The following is a 22,779-nucleotide window of genomic DNA, read 5'->3' on the forward strand; positions in this document are numbered from 1 at the left end:
GTTGTTAAGCCTCAGCTACACTACTCGAAAAGTTGGACAAAGTTAATCGAATACGATACGATAGTGCGATACCGAATTTGCACCTCTGCTGGAATGAAAAACGGAGCGCAACTGGAGAAGAAGCGCGTATGAATTGGAGACGTTAAAAGTAACCGTAATCGGGGCTCAGAGGTGGAATTGTGTAAAGTAATCGTTATCATTTGACAGTTCATAACGTACGATTATGCTGTCAAACGCTTTGTTTAACTGACTTTATCGTACGTTATGAACTGTCAAATGATTACGATTGCTTTACACAATTCCACCTCTGATTACTGATGCGTACGTTTCTACGCATGTCTTTGCCTTTTTCTGAAAAAGGAATGAAAAAAAAAATTGCTGTTTGTCAGTGTCAATGTCATCGATTGTCAAATTCAATTCTCGTGTTTTGCGTCAAAAATCCGGCGAAATGTTCAATTTCTGGCTTTTTGATAAATATTTTTAAAATTTCATTTCAAAACTAGTCAATAATCTTAATAGGGTATGAAAAAGCTCGAAGATCTAAATTTATCACTATGTCTTCTACCAGTAGCACACCTGTGTATTATGAAGATATACCTCCAGGAGTTCTCGATGAAAGTGAATTTATTTGCACAGAAAGGATTACTCCACGAAAAATAAAACCACAGAATATTGTAATGAGATTAATGGATAGAGAGATTTATGGTTCACGCAAGCCAGGATCGCATTTTCACGTAGTAAGAGAATTTTACCAAAACGTATTTCCAAATTTAACAATTGTGAATGTTGAGAAACCTCCTTGTTTTTTGAGGAAATTTAGTCCTGATGGAAAGCATTTCATTGCATTTTCCGCAGACCAAACATCACTAGAGGTTAGTCATATTTATCAACTATGTAAAAATATCTACCACTTTTTTATTTTAGGGAGTAAATCAAAGTCTTATGTTTAGATCTATGAATACCGAGGCGCGTCAGCTGCTGGCGATTTAGTGGCCGGTTACCCTTCAGACTTGTTGAATGCTGATGCCGATGCACATCATAGAATAAGGACACATATTTTCTACAGATTTTTCAAGGTTTGTTCAATATACATATTATACAATTATTACACAGGTTACTCCAAGAGAACTGCTACTATAGCAAATTAGGTTGTAAATCACAAGTTTTATTACATAATTAAGTATTTTTTTACTGTCTACAATAATGTTTGATTTATTATTCAATATTGCAGCCTAAATTCACAGTAAATGTATGCCAGCAAAGGGATCCGAGGTCAGAATTGAATCCTGGTCAATTACCTTTTATGGAACAACAGCTGAACAGGGAATGCAGCCTCTTTACAGAAGATGGCAGATATGTAATTGTTGGATCGGCAGCCCACATCCCTGAGGACCTAAGACCACACTTCTATCATATACACAGCAATAATGAGGCTGTCACCCCAACTATCAGGTAACTTATCAGGCATTTAATATTTTAGAGATCTGAGTATTGTACTAATCTTAGTTTTCAGCTGTGTATTTTATTTGTCTTGTATTTTTTTAGATCTGCTTTAGAAGATTACTCCCTACATTTGGTGGATCTGCACCATGGCAAGTTATGTGATACAAAACACTTCAGGATTGACAAAATCTACCTTTCCCACAATCAAGGCATATATTTGTACAAAGAAGTCCTAGCAGTGCTCTCTGTACAACATCAAACTATACATTTGTTTCAAATTGTAGAAGGGCTGTTGATAGAGATAAGAAAAATTGGCAGATTTTGTTATGATGATGACCCACTAATTGTGAGTTCAGTATTTGCTCCACAGATTAATGAAAGACCATTTCACGAGGAGACAATAAATAGCTTAAAACATAGGTTACTTGTATTCCTTTTCAAGAGAGCCAAGACAATAAGTGATGAATCAAAAGATCCACTTGAGCTAAGGAAATTCTATAAATACTTTGATATGTTTAAAAGCTTAAGAATGTGGAAAATGCAGCTCCTGGATGAAGATCATCTATTCATCAAATATGCAAGTGAAGAAGTTGTGACATTGAGAGTACCAGAGCCCAACAGTCAATCATCATTTTTTGTAATCTACAACATTAGTGAAAGCAAGATATTAGAAGTGTATGAGAACACCTCAGAAGGACTTTTACAGTTATTTGAGAATTATTGCGACTGTTTTAGAAATGCAAGATTACGAGCAGACTCACAGTTCACATGTTCTCCTTCAAATAATTTATATGCAAGACTGACTCAGCAAAGATTTAAGCAAACCATTGTGAGAGCTATTTACGGTGGTCGTACAGAGGCAACCAAAAGAATTTTGGCACAATTGCCAATAAGTGCTCAGTCATACAGTGGATCACCTTATTTAGATTTGGGCCTATTTAGTTATGATGATAAATGGGTGTCTGTTATGGAGAGGCCTAAAGCCTATGGGGAGTATCCCATAAGGTATGTTTTATTGAAGTACTAACATATTTTTACATTTCTATGGCCAGACCCATATTGTTATATCTAACTTCAAATTTCTCACATTCACCCATGTGGCATTGCGAATATATCCCAATAATCTAAGTTCTTAGGCATCTTTCGAACAACCCTGCAGTGGGGCGAGTCTGTTTGCGTTACTTGTCGGAAAAAACGTTGCGCCAGCGCAGTGGCGGAGTAGCGTAGCATGGCTTGGCACCCGGGGAGGTCCCCCCCCTCCTTTTATAGCCGGGGGCTATGGCACCCCAGAATGGTCTGGTCCAGGATTTTTGGGTTACCGATTCGAAGATGAAAGATGTTAGTTAGTACGAATTAGCTATATGATACCAATCGCCCCCCCCCCATCATGACATAATCCTTATGAGTACTAATCTGCGCAACTTTTGTCACCCCCTGAAGCTTGGCACCCGGGGCGGACCGCCCCCACCGCTCCCCCCTTACGCCGCTACTGCATCAGCGACGGTCGGACGTGATGCCAGCGCTGCGAAAAACGCTAGCTTATGCTGATTTTAGAGTCACGCTGACGCACGCTGACCGTCAGCGCTGACAGCCGAAATGTATGAAGCGTCGGCGCCGAGCGATCAGCGTCACTCAGGAACGTTCCCTTCAATTACATACATATTGATCTGTCAGCGCTGACGATCAGCGAGCGGTTAGCTTGATTCTAAAACTCGCCTTGGGGGAACCCACAGCAATTAAACTGATACAGTGTTATCGTTCCAGGTTTTACGCTCGTGACTCAGGCTTGCTGAAGTTCAAGATCTACGCGGGAGTGCTGGGCCAGTCGGTGCCGGCCAGCGCGCGGCGCCTGGTGGCCTTCACCTTCCATCCCACCGACCCCTTCGCCATCAGCGTCCAGAGGACCAACTCTGAATACATAGTCAACTTTCACATTAGGAATGCAGTCTTCAGCTGATGGCTCTAACGTCTGTTTCTCGTTGATAATCTCGATACGGATATCCGATCATCCTGACTCATTCTTAACGGTTCTGATTACCGATTTAGGGTCTGGTGGACTCATCAAAACGGTAGGGCGCCGCCACCGTGACACGGTACGGACGTCGTCTTGGTTAATTGTTAAAAGAATGGATTTATCCAATGGTCTAACTAAATGATTTATTGACAACCCTTTCTATTGTAAAAAGTTAATTATTGTTTGAAATTGATTATCCGGAACACCCCGTTTTAATTTATCCGGATAATCGGGATTCTACTGTATATGATTTTCGTAAATGCTTTAAATATGTGTAGATACAATAGTAAGAATAATGAACTGTATATAAGTAAGTGCTAATCCTATTCTAAGATTACAATGTTGAATGGAATTCTGAATTAAGTTGCATGTAATATTTTTATGATGAAGAAAGTAAAAATATTTTTATTCAAATTCAAGAATATTATTTGATTCATTGATCCTGTTCTGCCTGCTACTCTAAAGTGCACGAGATAATAAACTTACTACTCCGGCTTGTTAAGTAACTTTGGAAAGAAATTGACTAAGAACAACAAAATTTTTTACTTGTACTTCTTCTTCTTCTTCTCCTCTATGGCTATACTGCATGAAACTGCATGGTAAAGTCAATTATTTTATTTCTGAACTGAAATGCCATAATTTTCTGTCAAGGAGACAAATATCAATTCTCTTTTGACAGATCTCTTCACGACACAAATCCAGATTTTTCGAAAAAAATGGGTGACTTTCAGTACTAATCCCCTCCTAAAATGATAATCAGCACAACAAAACAGTAATAATATGTGAGGAAATAGCAGAAACACAGTCATAGGATATCATTCTTCAACTATGCAGTGCAACCCGCCATTGTGCGGTGCTGGGTTTCCAGGCCTTGGACAGTATCATTGTTGCAACCAATGTTAGTATAAACATGCCTTATTACATAAGACTATGTTAGAGATCGCTTATGCGCATGTTATTTTGCTTTTATAAAATTTTACAGCATTACCGCAATACTCAGTCTACCCAGAAATAATCGGAGAAGGCGAAGTGGTATCGGTAGTATTTCCTGATGGGAGTATCCAATTATACTTCATACCTATAAACAAACGGTTCCCTCCAGCATGTCACCCTCATTCGAATTACCATCCATATTTCAATAATGGTACCGGAGCATATTACGTTAGAAGCATCTCTAATCCGTAAGTAGTACTCATATTTTCAAGTATTTATAAACTACGTTAGCAATTTAATATAATGCCCGACTGTATTTCAGAATACCGTCTTCTATGTTCAATCAACAATGCCAACAAATATATTCCGGTAGGTTTCCAAGACCGTGTTACAACTCCGACTGGAATATGAACATACCTCCTCCTGGATTCCAATTGAAGGTACATAAGAACCCGCAAGTGTACTAGCTTATGTTCTTTTTTCATTCCTGCATACAGAATCGAATATTACGATTTAAATTTCTAGTTTCATAACGACTGTTGGACTTCGACAACTGATCTACATTATTTTTTCCCTTGTCTACGTCAATGTGATTGGTTTCCTGCGACTCAACTCAAAGGATGCGCGTCGGTCCAGGTGGATATACCTATGAAGGCAACTACCTTTTGCAATCAAGAAGTCAGCTGCGCAAAGCCCTGCATTTGCTCGATCAGTGATGACGAAAGTTGGTCAGGAACCGAAAACGTGGAATGTCACTGCGACAAAGTTGGGAAACCTCGACGCAGCAGAAGCTGCGTTACGGAAAAGCAACATGGTTCCAAGACGCGTTTAAAAATAAGAAAGAGTAAAAGGAGGCTAAAATCTAAGAAGAGCAAAGTGGTGTGTGAATGTAAAGAGCAGAGTACCACGGACAAGTCTATAACAACTTATGCTGATCAGGCCAGCTGCGCCGCCGAGAGCGAGCGTAATACGCAGACTTGCCGCTCGTGCACCACAGCCACTTCGGTACGCGGCGGAAGTAGTATCGCTAACAGAAGTCACGTCAAAACTGAACTTTGGTTTCCTAAAATAAAAAGTTCACCAAAAGAAGACGCAATGCAATCGAAATCATCAGAAAAAATAATCGGAGTTTATGAAACCACGTGCAGTTCCGCAACTTGCTGCTGCTCGACCGACACGGACACCCGAGATGCGTAGAAGCAATAACAAACACAGACTGTTTTTGGGATTTATATTTTGTTATCGTACATTTTTATGACTTAACATACATGTATTTACAATGAAGTACATACGAGAAATATAATACAGAATTAAACAAAACAAACTTTTCATTTTAAGTAGCTGAGATTTCCGATAGGAGTTCAAAATATAACAATATGCCTGCAATCATTGTAATGAAGAAATATATTAAAGGAGTTTAGTGAATATATCATTTTTCAGACTAGAACTCCGTTGTACAACCATACTTCATCTTCAAAAGTTAGCAAATCACACAGTAAATAAGATAGGAAGACCAAGACATTAAAACAATCGCGTCATTTTACTTTTGAAATATGCTTTGGCAGAAAAGAAATGACTTAAAACTCAGTTAGAACCCATTCGTTACAAATTTTCACGTGGGTCATAAATAATTCGTAAAAACAATTTAACACTTAAAACTAGTATTGCATAAGAATACATAATAATATGACCGGACATATCCTCCATAATATAGTCTTTGAATCATCTTTAAAAAAATAAATGTAAAAAATGCGCAATGTTGTCTCATATGCTATATCATTTTAGATCATAAATGGACTTTTTATAGTTTAAAAGTCATATGTACACATAAATAAATCCTTAAAAATATATATTAGACAATCTTTAAAATTTAATTATACTACTTTAAGCTTTTAAGCATCATAAGACAACATTAAAACACTTAATCTTACAGTAAAGTTCTCAAATTAACAGAAAATTCCCTAAATTTCACAAATTTCAACAATACTGCAAGAGTTAAGGGTAAAAATTCTATCTGGAATAGTAAATTTCACACTTCAGTGAGATTCAATTAGCTCATAAACACATCACCTGCTGCCACAAAACAGAATCATAACGTTTTACATTGGGCTACTGAGGGATACTTGTGAATTGATTTAAAAAATGCAAGTAAAGGTTAAAATGTTTGTAAAATGCAAAAAGACAGGGTAAAACAAAGAACAAAAAAGTCTATTTTGTGGCAGCAAAAAAGTGGTTATAATTTGTCATGATGATACACATTCATTATTTTAAAACATCCATAAATTAACTCCATTACCTAATTTATATTTTAGAATATTCCAAAAGTAACTGGTATTTAGCTACTTTCTAAATTTATAATAGCACACAACCTGAAAGTTGGCATATTTGCAACTTTTTCTTTCATTTATGGCTAGTCGCATATAAACTGGAGCACAAAATGTATATTTCTCATTTTTACTCTAATGCAGATTAGCTAAAAATGCATTGAAGATTTTAAACTATATCAGACTTTGATGCTAATGTTATGAGGAATGATTGACTCGCTCAGAATCAGCTGCAGCCACACAACCATGGTGGGTTGGATGATCACTTTATAATTTATAGCGTTCCGATTGTAGTTTTTGGGCAAAGGTGGGCCTAATTGAATTTATTTGATATAGCTATAGGTGAATCGTATACGGAGTTGTTCATGAATCACATGCAACTAGGATTTGAAGACATGTATCTAACATGCAACAATAATTTGCCACACAAGACAAATGCATCAATTTTGTTACAACTCCGTACAATCTGTTTCGGGTTTGTGCTCACTTTACCGTCATAAATAGCTGCTAGAAGTTGTTTATAGTATCTGCATCATTGTGCTTATATTATATGACCATTTCTAGCACTAACTGTGTAATACAATACGTCTATTATTAGTGCATAGTTGAACCATTTGACCCTTTATATTTATCAGTCACCTTACGTTTTTAATTAATATGAAAATAACAATTATGTTATAATAAAAAGTATATTTGACTAGACAGTACTAGAGTACCGACATACGGCTATTGGCCACATTGGGTGGAATCTTTACGAGAATGTGTAAGGAAAATTCGATAAATTTTAGGCCAAATCATACAGAGCTTTTAGCGAAACAGACTCCGAAATCTTATCATATAGACACTAGGTATCGTGGTTCTTACCAAGAAAATATTATATTCATTAATTACTGCAGGTTTATAAAAATATTTAATTTACTAAATCTTCATTGGTGATGTTTTTGATCACTGGTATAATAACTCTCATCGCCTAAATAAATATTTGGATAGTTACTAATGAGGAACAATGTTAAAAAGACTTATCGCTAAAAGCTCTGTACTAGCGTGCAATAGAATAACATCGAACATTACACGTCTCCTTCTTCTACGGCACACCAATTGTACGAACTACCCAACTAAACTACATTAGAATTTCGCCTTATCGGAAGTGTCTTTAAACATATTATTAAAATAATTTAGTACTTACATTAGTTGTATGACAAGTAAGGAAATAGAACTTGCAACCTTCACAGCACATAACTAATTTGTTTTTAATTCACGGTTTATTTATAGTCCATCCATTTCATTCCCGACCGATGTTCACTGTAACAAAATGAATACAACGATAACGATAAAATCTCGACAAGGTCATTGAATCTCAGAAGAGTAAAAAATACTAACGTTAAGCCTGAAATATTTTACCATAGTAAAATATACAGGCCATTTTAATATTTTACCATGGACGGATATACTGATGGCAATTGGCAGTACAATCTATATGACACGTTAAGACAGGTCATAAAAAGTATGTCAAATGTCAATTGATTATCTTGCCAACGCTGATCGTCAGCGCTGACAGCCGAAATGTATGAAGCGTCGGCGCCGAGCGATCAGCGTTACTCAGGAACGTTCCCTTCAATTAAATACATATGGATCTGTCAGCGCCGACGATCAGCGAGCGGTCAGCGCGATTCTAAAACCCGCCTAAAGGTTCGGCCAAACCAACGCGATCACACGCGATCGGCTGGCGTGCAGCGATGGCGATAAATGCATTTATGTCTGGTCGCCATCGCTGCACGCCGGCTGATCGCGTATGATCGCGTTGGTTTGGCTGATCCTTGAAAGCTTTGGGCAGACCAAACGCAGGGCAGTAGCAGTGCAGTTTGAATGCGGGCCCGCGCAAGTTGTAATACAAGAAACTCTTTGAAGTATGTCACACCAAATTTGAACGCGGGCCCGCGCTCCAACCGCGCCGCACTGCATAAATTAATAAAATTCATTTATTTTTGCAAATAGGCTTTTAAAAAGCACTTTTACACGTCCCAATATTAACCCTACCACTGCTTCGGGACAATAAATGGGCAACTGCCAAAATACAAACGAGGCGGCGCAGGTGCGGGACAGAAGCGGCGCGAACGCGGGCCCCCGCTGTTGTATTACTATGGCGGCCATATTAGCATGACACACCGGACGCAGGGCGGTAGCAGCGCGTTGAAAGCGGTTTTCGAATATTTAAATTTTTGACAACCGCCCGTTTTGCAACTGCTTTGAAACTGCGCTGCTTTCAGTGTGCCTCAGCCGCGCTGCAACTGACCCGCACTGCTTCTGTCCCGCGTTTTGTCTGTGGAAGCCTTAAGCAGGCCTGTTCATCTCCGCGAGTTTACATCGAAAACTAAACACGTACGATGGCCCACCTACAGGATACTATTCGACAAGGCCTCACATACAAGCGAACATTGACTCACGCACGCGTGTTCTTGTAAATAGAAGAAGAAAATAAAGAAAATGGTTTACTAAATACTGTGTAGTATTTAACTGCCTAAATAATAATAAAAACACAGAATGTACTTTTTTAAGTTGCCTCAAGACACGGAGAGGTAAATAAGTAGTTAATATTATTCATGATAATTCATGCTAAATCATCTATTTCCTCCGCCATTTTCCGCAGTTTGGCACCTCACGTCACATCATTTTACCGAAGTCAGCCCTATAGCTTCGGCGCAGTGCCAATCACTGACGTTCGTCAACAAAATGGTGCTTGACTCTTGAGACAGGTTAAATTACACCATATTGTTAATGACATTGAGCATATTTTTTTTAAATACCTTCGCGAAGTAAAACTTCTGTACGTAGTACCACAGAATAATAATAAGTACTACGTACGCCGAAGCTATAGGGCTGACTTCGGTAAAATGATGTGACGTGAGGTGCCAAACTGCGGAAAATGGCGGAGGAAATACATGATTTAGCATGAATTATCATGAATAATATTAACTACTTATTTACCTCTCAGTGTCTTGAGGCAACTTGAAAACTTAAACTTGTACCTACATTTTGTGTTCTTATTATTATTTAGGCAGTCAAATACTGCACAGTATTTAGTACACCATTTTCTTTATTTTCTTCCATCATACACAAGAATACGCGTGCGTGAGTCAATGTTCGCTCGTATGTGAGGCCTTGTCGAATGGTATCCTGTAGGTGGGCCATCGTGCGTGTTTTGTTTTCGGTGTAAACTCGCTGAGATGAACAGGCCTGCTCTAAGTGCAAATAAACTCACCGGGTGCGGCGGCGGCGGTTGGTACGGCTGGTGCTGGTGCGCGGCCGTGCGGATGGCGGCGAGGCGCAGGCGCGTGGCGGCGAAGGTGGGCCGCTGGGCGGGGTCGGCGTGCCACGGGTGGGACAGTTCAGCGTGGGTCATATTGATCTGTCAGCGCCGACGATCAGCGCGATTCTAAAACCCGCCTAAATGGTTTTGCTGTCGAAAAAATATACTATTGTTTACTCACCGGGTGCGGCGGCGGTTGGTGCGGCTGGTGTGCGGCCGTGCGGATGGCGGCGAGGCGCAGGCGCGTGGCGGCGAACGTGGGCCGCTGGGCGGGGTCGGCGTGCCACGGGTGGGACAGTTCAGCGTGGGTCATATTGATCTGTCAGCGCCGACGATCAGCGCGATTCTAAAACCCGCCTAAATGGTTTTCCTGTCGAAAAAATATACTATTGTTTACTCACCGGGTGCGGCGGCGGCGGTTGGTGCTGGTGCGCCGCGGTGCGGATGGCGGCGAGGCGCAGGCGCGTGGCGGCGAAGCTGGGCCGCTGGGCGGGGTCGGCGTGCCACGGGTGGGACAGTTCAGCGTGGGTCATATTGATCTGTCAGCGCCGACGATTAGCGCGATTCTAAAACCCGCCTAAATGGTTTTCCTGTCGAAAAAATATACTATTGTTTACTCACCGGGTGCGGCGGCGGTTGGTGCGGCTGGTGCTGGTGCGCGGCCGTGCGGATGGCGGCGAGGCGCAGGCGCGTGGCGGCGAAGCTGGGCCGCTGGGCGGGGTCGGCGTGCCACGGGTGGGACAGTTCAGCGTGGGTCATATTGATCTGTCAGCGCCGACGATCAGCGCGATTCTAAAACCCGCCTAAATGCTTTTCTGTCGAAAAAATATACTAATGTTTACTCACCGGGTGCGGCGGTTGGTGCGGCTGGTGCGCGGCCGTGCGGATGGCGGCGAGGCGCAGGCGCGTGGCGGCGAAGCTGGGCCGCTGGGCGGGGTCGGCGTGCCACGCCGCGCGCATCACGTCGTACGGGCCGCCCGGGCAGCCCTCCGGCGCCTCCATGCGGTACCCGCGCTCCACGTGACGCACCACCTCCGCCAGCGGCTGAGGACACAGACACGGCTCATATAACTCACGATCAGCCCCCCTAGACAAAACGCACTTTTTGATCGAATCGAAAATCGAATCCGTCAAATTCCATACAAAAAAGGGGCTTTTCGACCACTTTTCGACTGGTTTGCGATTATAATTGCACTTTGTCTAGACCCACAGGCCTTATTCACGTGTGGCGATCTATGTACGCCACAAAACTCATTGGTCCGCCCGCGACGCTCCGTGCCGCGCGCTTCTGGCCGGCAATGAAAAATAAAGTTTTGAGTTGTCACTTTTGACACTTGCCTACGACTTGGTCTTGGATTTTTGTTCGGATTACTAATTCTATTTTTTTTATGTTTTTGTAATTTAGTTAACTGTAATATACAGGGTGTTAGGTAAATGGGTATATGAGCCGACACTAGCCCATGTTAACATGGGCATATAAATGGTATGGTGAAGTCAGAAATTTGATATCATCATATAATTTTTTTAAATTTTCATACAAAATAAATTGTATAAAATCCGATTTGTATGAAAATTAAAATAATTAAAATGAAGATATCAATTTGCTGACTACCATACCATTTATATGACCATGTTAACATGGGCTAGTGTCGGCTCATATATCCATTTACCTAACACCCTGTATGTTTGTTTATTCAAAGTCGCTTATAATTTGTCTAAATTCTACTTCTGCTAAATTAATGTAAGGAGGCGTTCGATTCGTCTCCCACACACCACACACGTAACAAAACTTCAACGACAACAAATCGCTGAATGCGATCCTATCGAGTAATCGTTCTATCGAAATGAACCTTGTGAATACGGATTTAGAAATGTTTTTCAATGGGCGTAACAAACAATGACAACAAATCGCTGAGTTGCGATCCTATCGAGTGATCGTTCTATCAAAATGACCCTTGTGAATACGGATTTAGAACTGTTTTTCAATGGGACGACTTTTGAACGTCAGCGAGATCTTGACTGTCAAAATACAACGTGAATTAGGCCACAGGCTAATCAATGTCAAACGGAAAGTCCAACACTAGTGAAATTCAACAGTTTCGAAAATATTCCCTGATATTATACATTATGATCCCTGTCACCACATGCCAAATAAAACATGATGAAATTTTTATTCTGTATACACAAAAAGATCGCCATAATAGTATAGTATCAATAGTACGAGAGCCCACGACCAAAACCATGTCTCATAGCAATACGGCAAAAACCCTATAAAATCGTTAGATTGTATGATTCTGAACCCGACTAGGTGTGTAGTAACGATCGAAAGTGTAGCAACTGCGTGGGAGGCCATTTCTGCTGTGTCAAAAAAAAAAGACAGTCGGTATTATAGCAATACGTCTGATAGTGAAAATGTACATAGATTTTATAATTGTATTACGAAAAAGTTTGTTTTCAGACATTTTGCGCGTAGCATATAGCCTGTGCGCATTTTTGAAAATGTCAACAAATTTAACCGACCTGTATCATAGCAATACGGATAATTATTTTTTTCAACTTTTCGTATTGCTGCCATGATTACCAAAAACCTGTTTTCAGACACTTTAAGTGTATCAAAAAGTTGTATGATAGAGAAGGTGCTACACTTAATTTGTCTGATATAAATTTTTTGCACATGTGGACAACTTATTTTATCATGTCCAACAATTTTCAGACATATTGCTATGATACCGATCGGTAAAATTTGTTAACATTTTCAAAACGGTCTCAAAATTTAATGCGTTCACATTTCCGTCTGAAAATTGTTTTGTTCGCATCAAATAACCAAAATTTACTAATAAAAAAGATTTTCAGACGTATTGCTATGAGACATTTTATTTGTCTCATTTTTAATTTTTTTAAGTGATTTTACGGGTTTGCGCTACACCACTAACGTCTGAAAATAATGTTTCCGGTATCTCAGAACTATCATTCAACTACAGTCTGCAAATCAGACATATTGCTATGATGCAGTTCGGTAAAATTCTTTGACAATTTTGAAAATTCGGTCAGATCCAACGCTACGCGGAAAATGTCTGATATTGGTATTTTCGAGTTCAGGATAATCGTATCTATCGATTTGATGCGGTTTTGGCCGTATTGCTATGAGACAAAAATTTTGGTCGTGGGCTCTCGTACTACAAGGTATTAAGACACTAAATATAATAAAAGTACTTACGATTCTTGGATATGGCACTCTACCGAAGGAGTATATTTCCCATAGAAGTATACCGAAGCTCCACATGTCAGACTTGTTTGAAAATTTCTGCAAAAGAAAAAAGTTTTATTTAATTTTATTTTGTTCGGAAAACATACAGTGAAACAATAACAGACTAATAACTGATTAAAATAATTATTTAGGAAGCATTTATCTGAAGCAGAACACAATGGTTGAATAAGGTGGATGTTTACAGCCCGAAATCCGTCACCTTGGCGATCCCCTCTTGCGAGATTAATACGTTGCGTGCGGATAAGTCTCGATGGACTACACGCTGCCACTCTAGATTCTACTGTCTATTACGCCGATGCCAACCATACTCACGTTGTACTTGAACGCTTCAGGCGGGTGCGGGTTCCACTTGGCGGCCCCTTCTTGCGAGATTAACACGTTGCGCACCGCCATTTCTCTACACTGCCACTCTAGACAATAACTACTCTGTCCCGCCGTCGCTTAGCAACCATACTCACGTTGTACTTGAGCGCTTCGGGCGCGGTCCACTTGATGGGCAGCTTGGCCTGCAGCCGCTGCGCGTCGGCCGGGTCGTCCTGGCCGGCGTCGGGCCGCGCTAGCCCAAAGTCTGCCACTTTAGCGGTCCCCTCTTGCGAGATTAGCACGTTCCGCGCCGCCAAGTCTCGGTGGACTACACGCTGCCGCTCTAGATACTAACTACTGACTGTTACATCGCTTAGCAACCATACTCACGTTGTACTTGAGCGCTTCGCGCGCTCTCCACTTGGCGGTCCCTTCTTACGAGATTAGCACGTTGCGCACCGCCATTTCTCTACACTGCCACTCTAGACAATAACTACTCTGTCCCGCCGTCGCTTAGCAACCGTACTCACGTTGTACTTGAGCGCTTCGGGCGCGGTCCACTTGATGGGCAGCTTGGCTTGCAGCCGCTGCGCGTCGGCCGGGTCGTCCTGGCCGGCGTCGGGCCGCGCTAGCCCAAAGTCTGCCACTTTAGCGGTCCTCTCTTGCGAGATTAGCACGTTGCGTGCGGCCAAGTCTCAATGGACTACACGCTGCCACTCTAAATACTACTGCCTGTTACGTCGCGTAGCAACCATACTCACGTTGTACTTGAGCGCTTCGCGCGCTCTCCACTTGGCGGCCCCTTCTTGCGAGATTAGCACGTTGCGCACCGCCATTTCTCTACGCACTGCCATTCTAGACAATAACTACTCTGTCACGCCGTCGCTTAGCAACCATACTCACGTTGTACTTCAGCGCTTCGGGCGCGGTCCACTTGATGGGCAGCTTGGCTTGCAGCCGCTGCGCGTCGGCCGGGTCGTCCTGGCCGGCGTCGGGCCGCGCTAACCCAAAGTCCGCAACCTTAGCGGTTCCCTCTTGCGAGATTAGCACGTTGCGTGCCGCCAAGTCTCGATGGACTACACGCTGCCACTCTAGATACTACTGTCTCTTATGCCGTCGCTTAGCAACCATACTCACGTTGTACTTGAGCGCTTCGGGCGCGGTCCACTTGATGGGCAGCTTGGCTTGCAGCCGCTGCGCGTCGGCCGGGTCATCCTGGCCGGCGTCGGGCCGCGCTAATCCAAAGTCCGCAACCTTGGCGGTCCCCTCTTGCGAGATTAGCACGTTCCGCGCCGCCAAGTCTCAGTGGACTACACGCTGCCACTCTAGATACTACTGCCTGTTACGTCGCTTAGCAACCATACTCACGTTGTATTTGAGCGCTTCGGGCGCGGTCCACTTGGCGGTCCCGTCTTGCGAGATTAACACGTTGCGAATCGCCATTTCTCTACACTACCACTCTAGACAACAACTACTCTGTCACGACGTCGCTTAGCAACCGTACTCACGTTGTACTTGAGCGCTTCGGGCGCGGTCCACTTGATGGGCAGCTTGGCTTGCAGCCGCTGCGCGTCAGCCGGGTCGTCCTGGCCGGCGTCGGGCCGCGCTAGCCCAAAGTCTGCCACTTTAGCGGTCCCCTCTTGCGAGATTAGCACGTTCCGCGCCGCCAAGTCTCGGTGGACTACACGCTGCCGCTCTAGGTACTCCATCCCGCAGCATGCGTCACTGCGAATTGATATTTTAAATTAATAAAGCGATATATTAAAAATTTAACACTTTAATGGGTATTAAGTCGTTACTAGTGAGATTGAGCTATGGATAAACGCAAACACTGAAATGTAAAGGTATTCCAGTACCTCATTCTTTGGAGGGCCGCTCTAGGTACATCTTTATCAGCAGAGCTGAGTGAGCAGCGGCAACCCGTTACGGAGGGACAGGGCCCTGTTCGGCCGCGAGGAGAAAACCTCTATAAAACCACTGGAGGGGACCCCTGGCCATCTCCATCGCCCAGTGGGTATACGCTAAGCATTGAGTATAGGCGAGGTTGTTGTGGTTGAACTGCGTGACGTAATGAACGACTAAAAAGTCGAACTATCCGTAACACTCCAGCACTCACTAATTGATGTGGTTGAGCTACGTGACGTAATGAACAACTGAAATGTCGAAATTTCCGTAATACTCCACACTCACTAGGCGAAGTTGATCTGGTCGAGCTACGTGACGTAATGAACAACTGAAATGTTGAATTATCCGTAACACCAGAGTAAATACAAATGAGTAGGTCATCTTCATAGAAACGCACCGAGCGCGGTTTGTATGTGAGCGCGCCAATATGTATGCGGCGCGCACGCACACACTGACAAAATTCAGCACACCTCACCGCTAATCCACGTCAAATTTTGTCACTATGTGCGTGCGCGCCGCATACGTATTGGCGCGCTCACATACAAACCGCGCTCGGCCGTTTCTATGAAGATGACCTACTCATTTGTATTTACTCTGGTAACACTCCACACTCACTAGGCGAAGTTGATCTGGTCGAGCTACGTGACGTAATGAACAACTGAAATGTTGAATTACACCGGTCAACAAAAAAATATTTTTTTTTTGCGCATGGATTTTACTTATTATATTCTGATTATATAACCTAATTTATATAAAAAAGTGAGATTACAAATCGAAAATATTTGCTTTTGAAGAAGTTATAGCGATTTGAATTTTCCATATTCATAGTAGAATGTCTCTAAAGATGCACGTCACATTCTCATTGGGATACATTTATAGATAATTATGGGGGCTTATTCGCAAGAACAGGGGGCACGCTTCCGTCAAAATATAGTGGGATTTGAGAGACGACGTTACCAAGGCCAGTATGCATGATAGGGTTAGATTTTTATGAGAAAAATCTTCTATGGAATATGACAGGGAAGTAGAACTTTTCATTTTTAATAAATATTTGGACTCTATTTTAAAACTTCTCTTGTGAGAATGAATCTTAAATGGATGTTTAGTATGTTTTAATAATAAGAAAGAATGAAACAAAGAAAGAAAGAAAAATATTTGGCAACAAATTGAATCATCTCTATGTCCATATTTCATACATTCATTGGTATGCATTTTTCTATTTTTTACACATAAAAGCAAATTCAGAACAATTTTTTGTTGTTATTCTTGTTTCTAGGTATTAAAGCAATAAAAATAAGCTATGCATAAACCGTGCGCAAAAATACTGTAGACAGTTGTTATCCGTAGCACTCACTAGGCGAAGTTGATCTGGTTGAGCTGCGTGACGTAGTGTCGGCCACGCGAGCGCAGGTAGTCGAGCAGCGAGCCCTGCGCGCAGTGCTCGGTCACGATGCACGTGCTGCCGCTCGCGCTGAACACCAGCCCAAGTAGACGCACCAGGTTCTCGTGCTTTAGGGATCTGGGGCACGATAGAAATAGGTTATTGACATCAGCGACCTGGCAACAGAAATAGGCTTCTTGTACACGCTAAGAAATTTCACCGTGTCTGCCGCGGCACGAAAAGAAATTCGTCGGACCTAGCTACGAAAATTTGTCACACAGTGCGCATCTGCCGCGTGTCGTATCTAGCGCAGATAAGTATTATTTCTTAGTCAGCGCCGGAGAATGTACACGGTTCGTGTGTAGAAACGACACGAACTCTTGCGTAGGCCCGGCGACGTTTCTTAGCGTGTACACGCGGCCATAGGGTATTTGACACCACCATTCAGTATACAATTGAATTTAGCTGTGTGGTTCTGGCCCTATAACTCTGCCCACAGATGTTACGAGGCAACTAGGAAGAGATATACTAATATCAGGCATCTGAACAGGATGGTGAGTGTAGAACAAATTCTTCTAACTATGAACTATTCTCCCACATAAGAAACGTACAAAAGCTAGTTTATTATTGCTTAAAACTATCGGACACTACATTCATGAACCAGGCAAAGTTGCAAAAGATATCTGTAAAATTTAAGCTAAATGAAACCCAATTACTTACGCCATAACGCTCGCTTCAGCACGGAATTTACTCGCAGCCTCGCGGTCCTTCAATATTTTGACGGCGACTTTCTGCGTGCCGTTTAATATGCCCAGCATGACATCTCCGAATTCACCCTTGCCGATGTTTTCTCGTATCTCGAGATCGCGTTCATCTATCCGCCAGCCTAGAATAAAAATAATTACTTTGCGTTGATAAACGGTTCATTGGGTCAGCATAAAGAGGTTGAGTGCTCACTAAAGAACTGAGGATCCGGTTAAACATGGTTGGCGCTTGCTTTTTCAAAGCAAGCAAAACGAAGACGGAGGAATTCTAGCTAGAGGCTACTGCCGATGGGACTATCCCGTGTTCCCAACTCACATGGATTCTGAGGGCGTCGTCAGGATTTTATTGGGAATATGCCTCTTTCTTTTGGCAGGGAGAGCCCCACATAACCCACTTGCCAGCCCCTACCCCTATGCAATAGGGGCTATAGTATTTGCCCTCACTAGTAGCTAAGACAGTGGCGCAAACTGGTGAGCGCTGAATCAGTAGGAGCACTATCGCATTTGCACTCACCAGGATTAAGACCGTAGAATAAGGTACTATTACTTGTCAGTGGTGCCAAGTGTTAAGTCTAAAAGCGATAATAGTCCACATTTGATGCATTCTCTTGACATTTTTATGCATGGTGTTAAGTGAGATGCAGTCTAGGATGGTACATATCTGACCTGTAAGTGCGTATTCACTCTCGCCTTGAAAAGGCCCGGATTAGTGTTCGGGAAAGACAGCAGCAGGCAGCTAATTCCAGGCCCTAGCTGTTTGCATTATAAAAAATCATCTCTACTTCTTATTCGTTACGCTCTTGGCAGAGCGGTCGTGGTCACGTTGAGGCGTTGTTCACATCGGTTGTAGAGGCGGATACAACTCTCCGCACGATCTCCCTCCATCTCTCTCTATTGGCAGACTGTCTGGTGCAGTCACATAAGCCGTCTCCCACTGCTGCTTTCACGTCAGTCAGCAAGAAATAAGGGGGTACACTCACGCGCATCCACAAACTTCTGCGGCTGCAGAGCGCCGTCGGTCTGGTCGGGCGCGGGCGCCTGCGTGGAGTACGTGTGTTGGAAGTGGCCCGAGCTCAGCGCGCTCGACACGCTCGGCGTGGGCGGGTACGGCGGCGGCTGCTGCGGGCAAACAAGTTTTTATTGGCTTTTGACCTTATGGTGAGAGAATAAGGGTCAAATTATGGTGGCAAAATACAGTCTGACAGAGCCCCGTATAGGGTTAAACGATGCGGTAATGCGAAACATACCATAAAAATGTATAATAAAACTTCAATCACACCAACGCCGGCACGATCAAAGGCCAATGACAGGTCCCGCGACTCATGACAGTTCACGCGACCTGTCATTTCCCTATGATTGCGCCGGCGATGGCGATCTGCACGCGTTGGTGTGGTTGAAGCATTAATGATGCGGTTAAACATTTTAACGGTTTTGGCTGCGCTGCGGAGCGCCTGTCAAATGGTGCTCAACCTTTTTTCGTGACAGAGAAAACAACAAAAGAAAAGCAGTCGCTTTCCAACATTAATTAATTTAACATTAACATCACTATTCTTTGTCACGTTTATTTATTTTTAACACCTGTATTAAACATAATGACAAGCGAATAAATTAACAAATACATTCTTTACGGGAGTGTACTATTTATATGAGACTTGCTCATACAAGCAGTACACTCCCGTATTTGAAGATTTAGGAACCTTGAATTCCAATCGGCGGGAGGCCAGACGTATTGAATTTTAAATTGTGGACGTAAGCGAAGTTTAAATATTTATATCTGAAGCACGCAGAGCAAGTTCAATAAATTTGACTAATTCGGCCGTCCTAACCAAATTTAAAAAGCAAAACACGTGTTCACGAGCATAATTCAAGAATAATATCGGTATGAAGATAGCTAAAATATTATAATTATGTAATATCATCATCACAAAATAGCTAGCCTAGATGCATATTTACGGAAGACCATAAACTGTTAGTAGTTTAACTGCGCCAAGCAACCGTGGGTGACACGGGGGCGTCACGATGCCGTAACATTGACTCAACTCATTACACGTTAGGAAACAGTCCAGTTATTTCCTCATTACGTAAAAATGCAGGCAAAGACAATCAGAGCAACACTTTTTACCTCGTGACATTTATTTGTTGGACATTTTCCTTGTAATATTGCAAGGGGATGGCCTTACAGTTGCATGTTTCATTTTCATAACTAAACACAGATACCTACCTACGCTAAAAATAATATGAATGTTTAACGTCACAACGTAACGTTGCTAACAGCGTAATAGATATTATGTGAATCTAAGTTCATATTTAATTTAATATTATAACTTGAAATACAGGGTGTTAGGTAAATGGGTATATGAGCCGACACTAGCCCATGTTGACATGGGCATATAAATGGTATGGTGAAGTCAGAAATTTGATATCATCATTTTATTTTTTTTAATTTTCATACAAAATAAATTTTATAAAATCTGATTTGTATGAAAATTAAAATGATTAAAATGAAGATATAAATTTTCTGACTTCACCATACCATTTATATGACCATGTTAACATGGGCTAGTGTCGGCTCATATACCCATTTACCTAACACCCTGTATAGCCTAGTTTTATTTAGGGAATCATATGCATAATGAAAATAAGCCATATACAACAACGATTTAATAGATGTTTATATCTTACCTGCGGATGAGGTGGGTATGGGGGTTGCATAGCTCCATTGTTATTGGCACCATTCGGAGTCGCTTTGGGTAAACACCGCACTAACTTTGTGCATAGTCCGTCTGCATCTTGTAAATAATGCTGTAAGTGAAAAAAAAATACATTACGAAAATAATCCTAATAATTTTACATGTGTTCATATATTAGTATTGCTATTATCGCAAACATTGTAAGAATAATGCTTACGTGTATTAAATCGGTCATAGTATCGAAGAATTCTTCGTCATCGATCGTCAGACGTTGGTTTTGGGTATCAGGTGCAGTGGCCCATTTTACTCTGTAAAAAACACAAAATCATTTTGTACAAGCATTCAATTATCACACTTTTTCATTCATGTGACATTAGAAAATGAACTATTCGGACATTCTGTATATATTTTGGGATTTACACTTCTGCTAAAACGCGATTCTAGCACCATAGAGACTCGCGAGAAGACGAACATGCCCGCTTTTATGGTATAACTATGGCTGGATCCTTATACACTCGGCATCAAATAAATCGCACCTTCAGCAACAAGTACTTCTCAAACGTATGCATCCCCACTTCCCAACAATATTGGCACCATTTAAAAGCGTAGTTCTAAACTTCATTTCATAAAAGGAAAGGTTTTTACCCCAAAAATGGATTCCGTGGAGGGTAGTTGAACGGGAAGCATGGTCGATCTGTTTTAATGGTTTCAATTTATTATTTAATGGACTTTAGTGTACAAATTTGGTGTTATTTTGTGTTCTAAAGTGCAGTGAAGTGATAAATTATAAAAAACATTGAAATACTTCGAATTTGAGCGCGCATCGAGTGTCGAGTGGGTTGTCGTATGAACAACCCGCTTTGGACCCGGTGGCGTCTCGAAACCTGCTTACGGGCATACTTAACTCCACGGAATCCATGAAAAATCAATAGAACTGAAACACCCACGTTCTATTGATAACTATGTCAATATTTTTCACTCGACATTGGCAGAAATAAACCTCCCAGAGAGGTTTGGTTGCCACAAATAAAAAAAAAAAAAAAATAATAATAATAATAATACCCCAAAAATGTGTCTGTAGAAGGATCCAGAGTCACTTCTTCAAAAAATAGGTAGTTACGCTTGAGCCAACTTTTATGGCTATAAAACTGTTAAGTTGGGATTAATCGTTATCCACCTGTAGAAGAGGACACGTGAGATCATTATTTGGTTTTATAACCATAAAAATTGGTCTAATTGATCCCAGAGGTGAGCCCAAAGTGAGGTCTGTTTTCAAGTCACATTTCAGGTATATGTTAATCATTTATTTAGAAATTAAATGTGTTTTTCTGTAAGGATATTTATTGGGCTTTCAAATAACACCAATATTGTTGGGGCACCATGATTGTGTCAGAAGAAATTCTTTAAAGTTCGCGTCGCGGAAGGTGCGGTTTATTTGATGTTGAGTGTAGTTACTAGGGCATCTCACCGGTAGTGTTCGACGCGTCCTCGGAACCGCACGCAGAGCGTATGGTCGCCGGGGAAGTTGGTGCTCTCTCGCACCAGGAACACGCCGTCTGGAGAGCCCGAGAGAAGCGCCTCCGCGCGCTCGCGGGATATCGCGCCGTGGTGCCAGCTGCAACGTAAAGCCGAATTAAATAACATTATAATATCGCACCCCCCCTGGAACAAGTATGCAAGTCCACTTGTGCGATATTTTTTTTATTGCACTAAAAAATCAAGAAGGAGGTAATACATATTGTTAATTTTTTTCATAATTTTTCTCTTAAAAATGAAGAAATTATGTACGAATATGTAAAATATTGCAACATTAAAATATCTAAATTTCCATAACAAAAACGAAGTAAATACATTTGCACTTAATTTGTTTAATAAAGTTCCGTATGAATAATAGCATATTAATAGTTACGTACATCTTCCACGAAGACTTTAAAAATTATTTTCGCGTATCTATTGTTGCATACTTATTTTAGGATATTATTCGGTGGGTATCGTGGTGCAAGTTTAGTTGCTTAGTTTTTCCACGAAACTTTTGTGCACATTATGCTGGTAATTTTGTGCAAGTCTAGATGCCTAATTCTTCCACGAAACTTTTATTCGAATAATAATACATAACAATGGATACGTTATTTTCTACGTAGATTATCTTTGTGCAAGTCTAGTTGCCTAATTTATTTTACAAAACTTTTGGCGATGTTGTGTTTTATACCGATATTGATACATTTATTTAGATGTAATTTAGTTACTAACAAAGCACAAATTAACTTAGTTTCAGTTAAATAACTGATACTTAAATAAGTTCTGATACTAAGTGGTTCGGATACTTAAATAAGTATCCGAACCACTACTTCTTGCACTAAATACTCTTGTAAGACTATCAGATCCTGTGTGTTTATCAAAAATTCGTACCAATGATGGTGGTAAAACGTGGTAAAATGATCGGTCTT

General features: G+C 41.6%; 3 protein-coding genes across 4 annotated transcripts in view; 2 read left to right on the forward strand and 1 right to left on the reverse strand.

The window, feature by feature from the left end:
* The first annotated feature begins 346 nt into the window (after window positions 1–346).
* Window positions 347–3,871, forward strand: LOC135079299 (DET1 homolog). The gene is made up of 5 exons (XM_063973925.1): window positions 347–872; window positions 951–1,076; window positions 1,232–1,452; window positions 1,546–2,448; window positions 3,208–3,871. The coding sequence occupies exons 1-5, from the start codon at window positions 555–557 to the stop codon at window positions 3,398–3,400; spliced, it is 1,761 nt and encodes a 586-aa protein (XP_063829995.1). The 5' UTR covers window positions 347–554; the 3' UTR covers window positions 3,401–3,871.
* A 243-nt stretch (window positions 3,872–4,114) lies between these two features.
* Window positions 4,115–5,587, forward strand: LOC135079304 (uncharacterized). Of its 2 annotated transcripts, none has more exons than XR_010258774.1 (4): window positions 4,115–4,355; window positions 4,440–4,638; window positions 4,713–4,830; window positions 5,010–5,519. XR_010258774.1 is itself a non-coding variant. In XM_063973931.1 (4 exons), the coding sequence occupies exons 1-4, from the start codon at window positions 4,286–4,288 to the stop codon at window positions 5,585–5,587; spliced, it is 1,059 nt and encodes a 352-aa protein (XP_063830001.1). In that variant the 5' UTR covers window positions 4,115–4,285. The 2 variants fall into 2 exon arrangements, 1 of the variants encoding a protein (XP_063830001.1); XM_063973931.1 differs by having other exon boundaries at window positions 4,916–5,587.
* Window positions 5,588–5,607: 20 nt separating this feature from the next.
* Window positions 5,608–22,779, reverse strand: part of LOC135079305 (tyrosine-protein kinase CSK-like) — a 41,901-nt gene continuing 24,729 nt past the window's right edge. The window contains exons 7-16 of the mRNA XM_063973932.1: window positions 21,801–21,947; window positions 20,550–20,640; window positions 20,325–20,444; window positions 18,623–18,761; window positions 17,599–17,764; window positions 16,852–17,016; window positions 15,101–15,317; window positions 13,239–13,325; window positions 10,868–11,065; window positions 5,608–8,016 (exon numbers count right to left, since the gene is read on the reverse strand). Coding sequence (XP_063830002.1) covers window positions 8,014–8,016; window positions 10,868–11,065; window positions 13,239–13,325; window positions 15,101–15,317; window positions 16,852–17,016; window positions 17,599–17,764; window positions 18,623–18,761; window positions 20,325–20,444; window positions 20,550–20,640; window positions 21,801–21,947 — 1,333 coding nt within the window. The 3' untranslated portion in view covers window positions 5,608–8,013. The remainder of the gene's footprint in view (window positions 8,017–10,867; window positions 11,066–13,238; window positions 13,326–15,100; window positions 15,318–16,851; window positions 17,017–17,598; window positions 17,765–18,622; window positions 18,762–20,324; window positions 20,445–20,549; window positions 20,641–21,800; window positions 21,948–22,779) is intronic.

This window comes from Ostrinia nubilalis, chromosome 16 (assembly GCF_963855985.1).
Source record: "Ostrinia nubilalis chromosome 16, ilOstNubi1.1, whole genome shotgun sequence".
NCBI classification, from domain to species: domain Eukaryota; kingdom Metazoa; phylum Arthropoda; class Insecta; order Lepidoptera; family Crambidae; genus Ostrinia; species Ostrinia nubilalis.

Excerpts from the sequence above, each read along its gene's own strand:
- LOC135079299 (XM_063973925.1), top strand. The coding sequence starts at position 555 with ATGTCTTCTACCAGTAGCACACCTGTGTATTATGAAGATATACCTCCA. Across the intron at positions 873-950 it reads CAGACCAAACATCACTAGAG|ATCTATGAATACCGAGGCGC; the intron begins GTTAGTCATATT and ends TCTTATGTTTAG. Across the intron at positions 1,453-1,545 it reads GCTGTCACCCCAACTATCAG|ATCTGCTTTAGAAGATTACT; the intron begins GTAACTTATCAG and ends GTATTTTTTTAG.
- LOC135079304 (XM_063973931.1), top strand. The coding sequence starts at position 4,286 with ATGCAGTGCAACCCGCCATTGTGCGGTGCTGGGTTTCCAGGCCTTGGA. Across the intron at positions 4,356-4,439 it reads GTATCATTGTTGCAACCAAT|CATTACCGCAATACTCAGTC; the intron begins GTTAGTATAAAC and ends AAAATTTTACAG. Across the intron at positions 4,639-4,712 it reads GTTAGAAGCATCTCTAATCC|AATACCGTCTTCTATGTTCA; the intron begins GTAAGTAGTACT and ends ACTGTATTTCAG.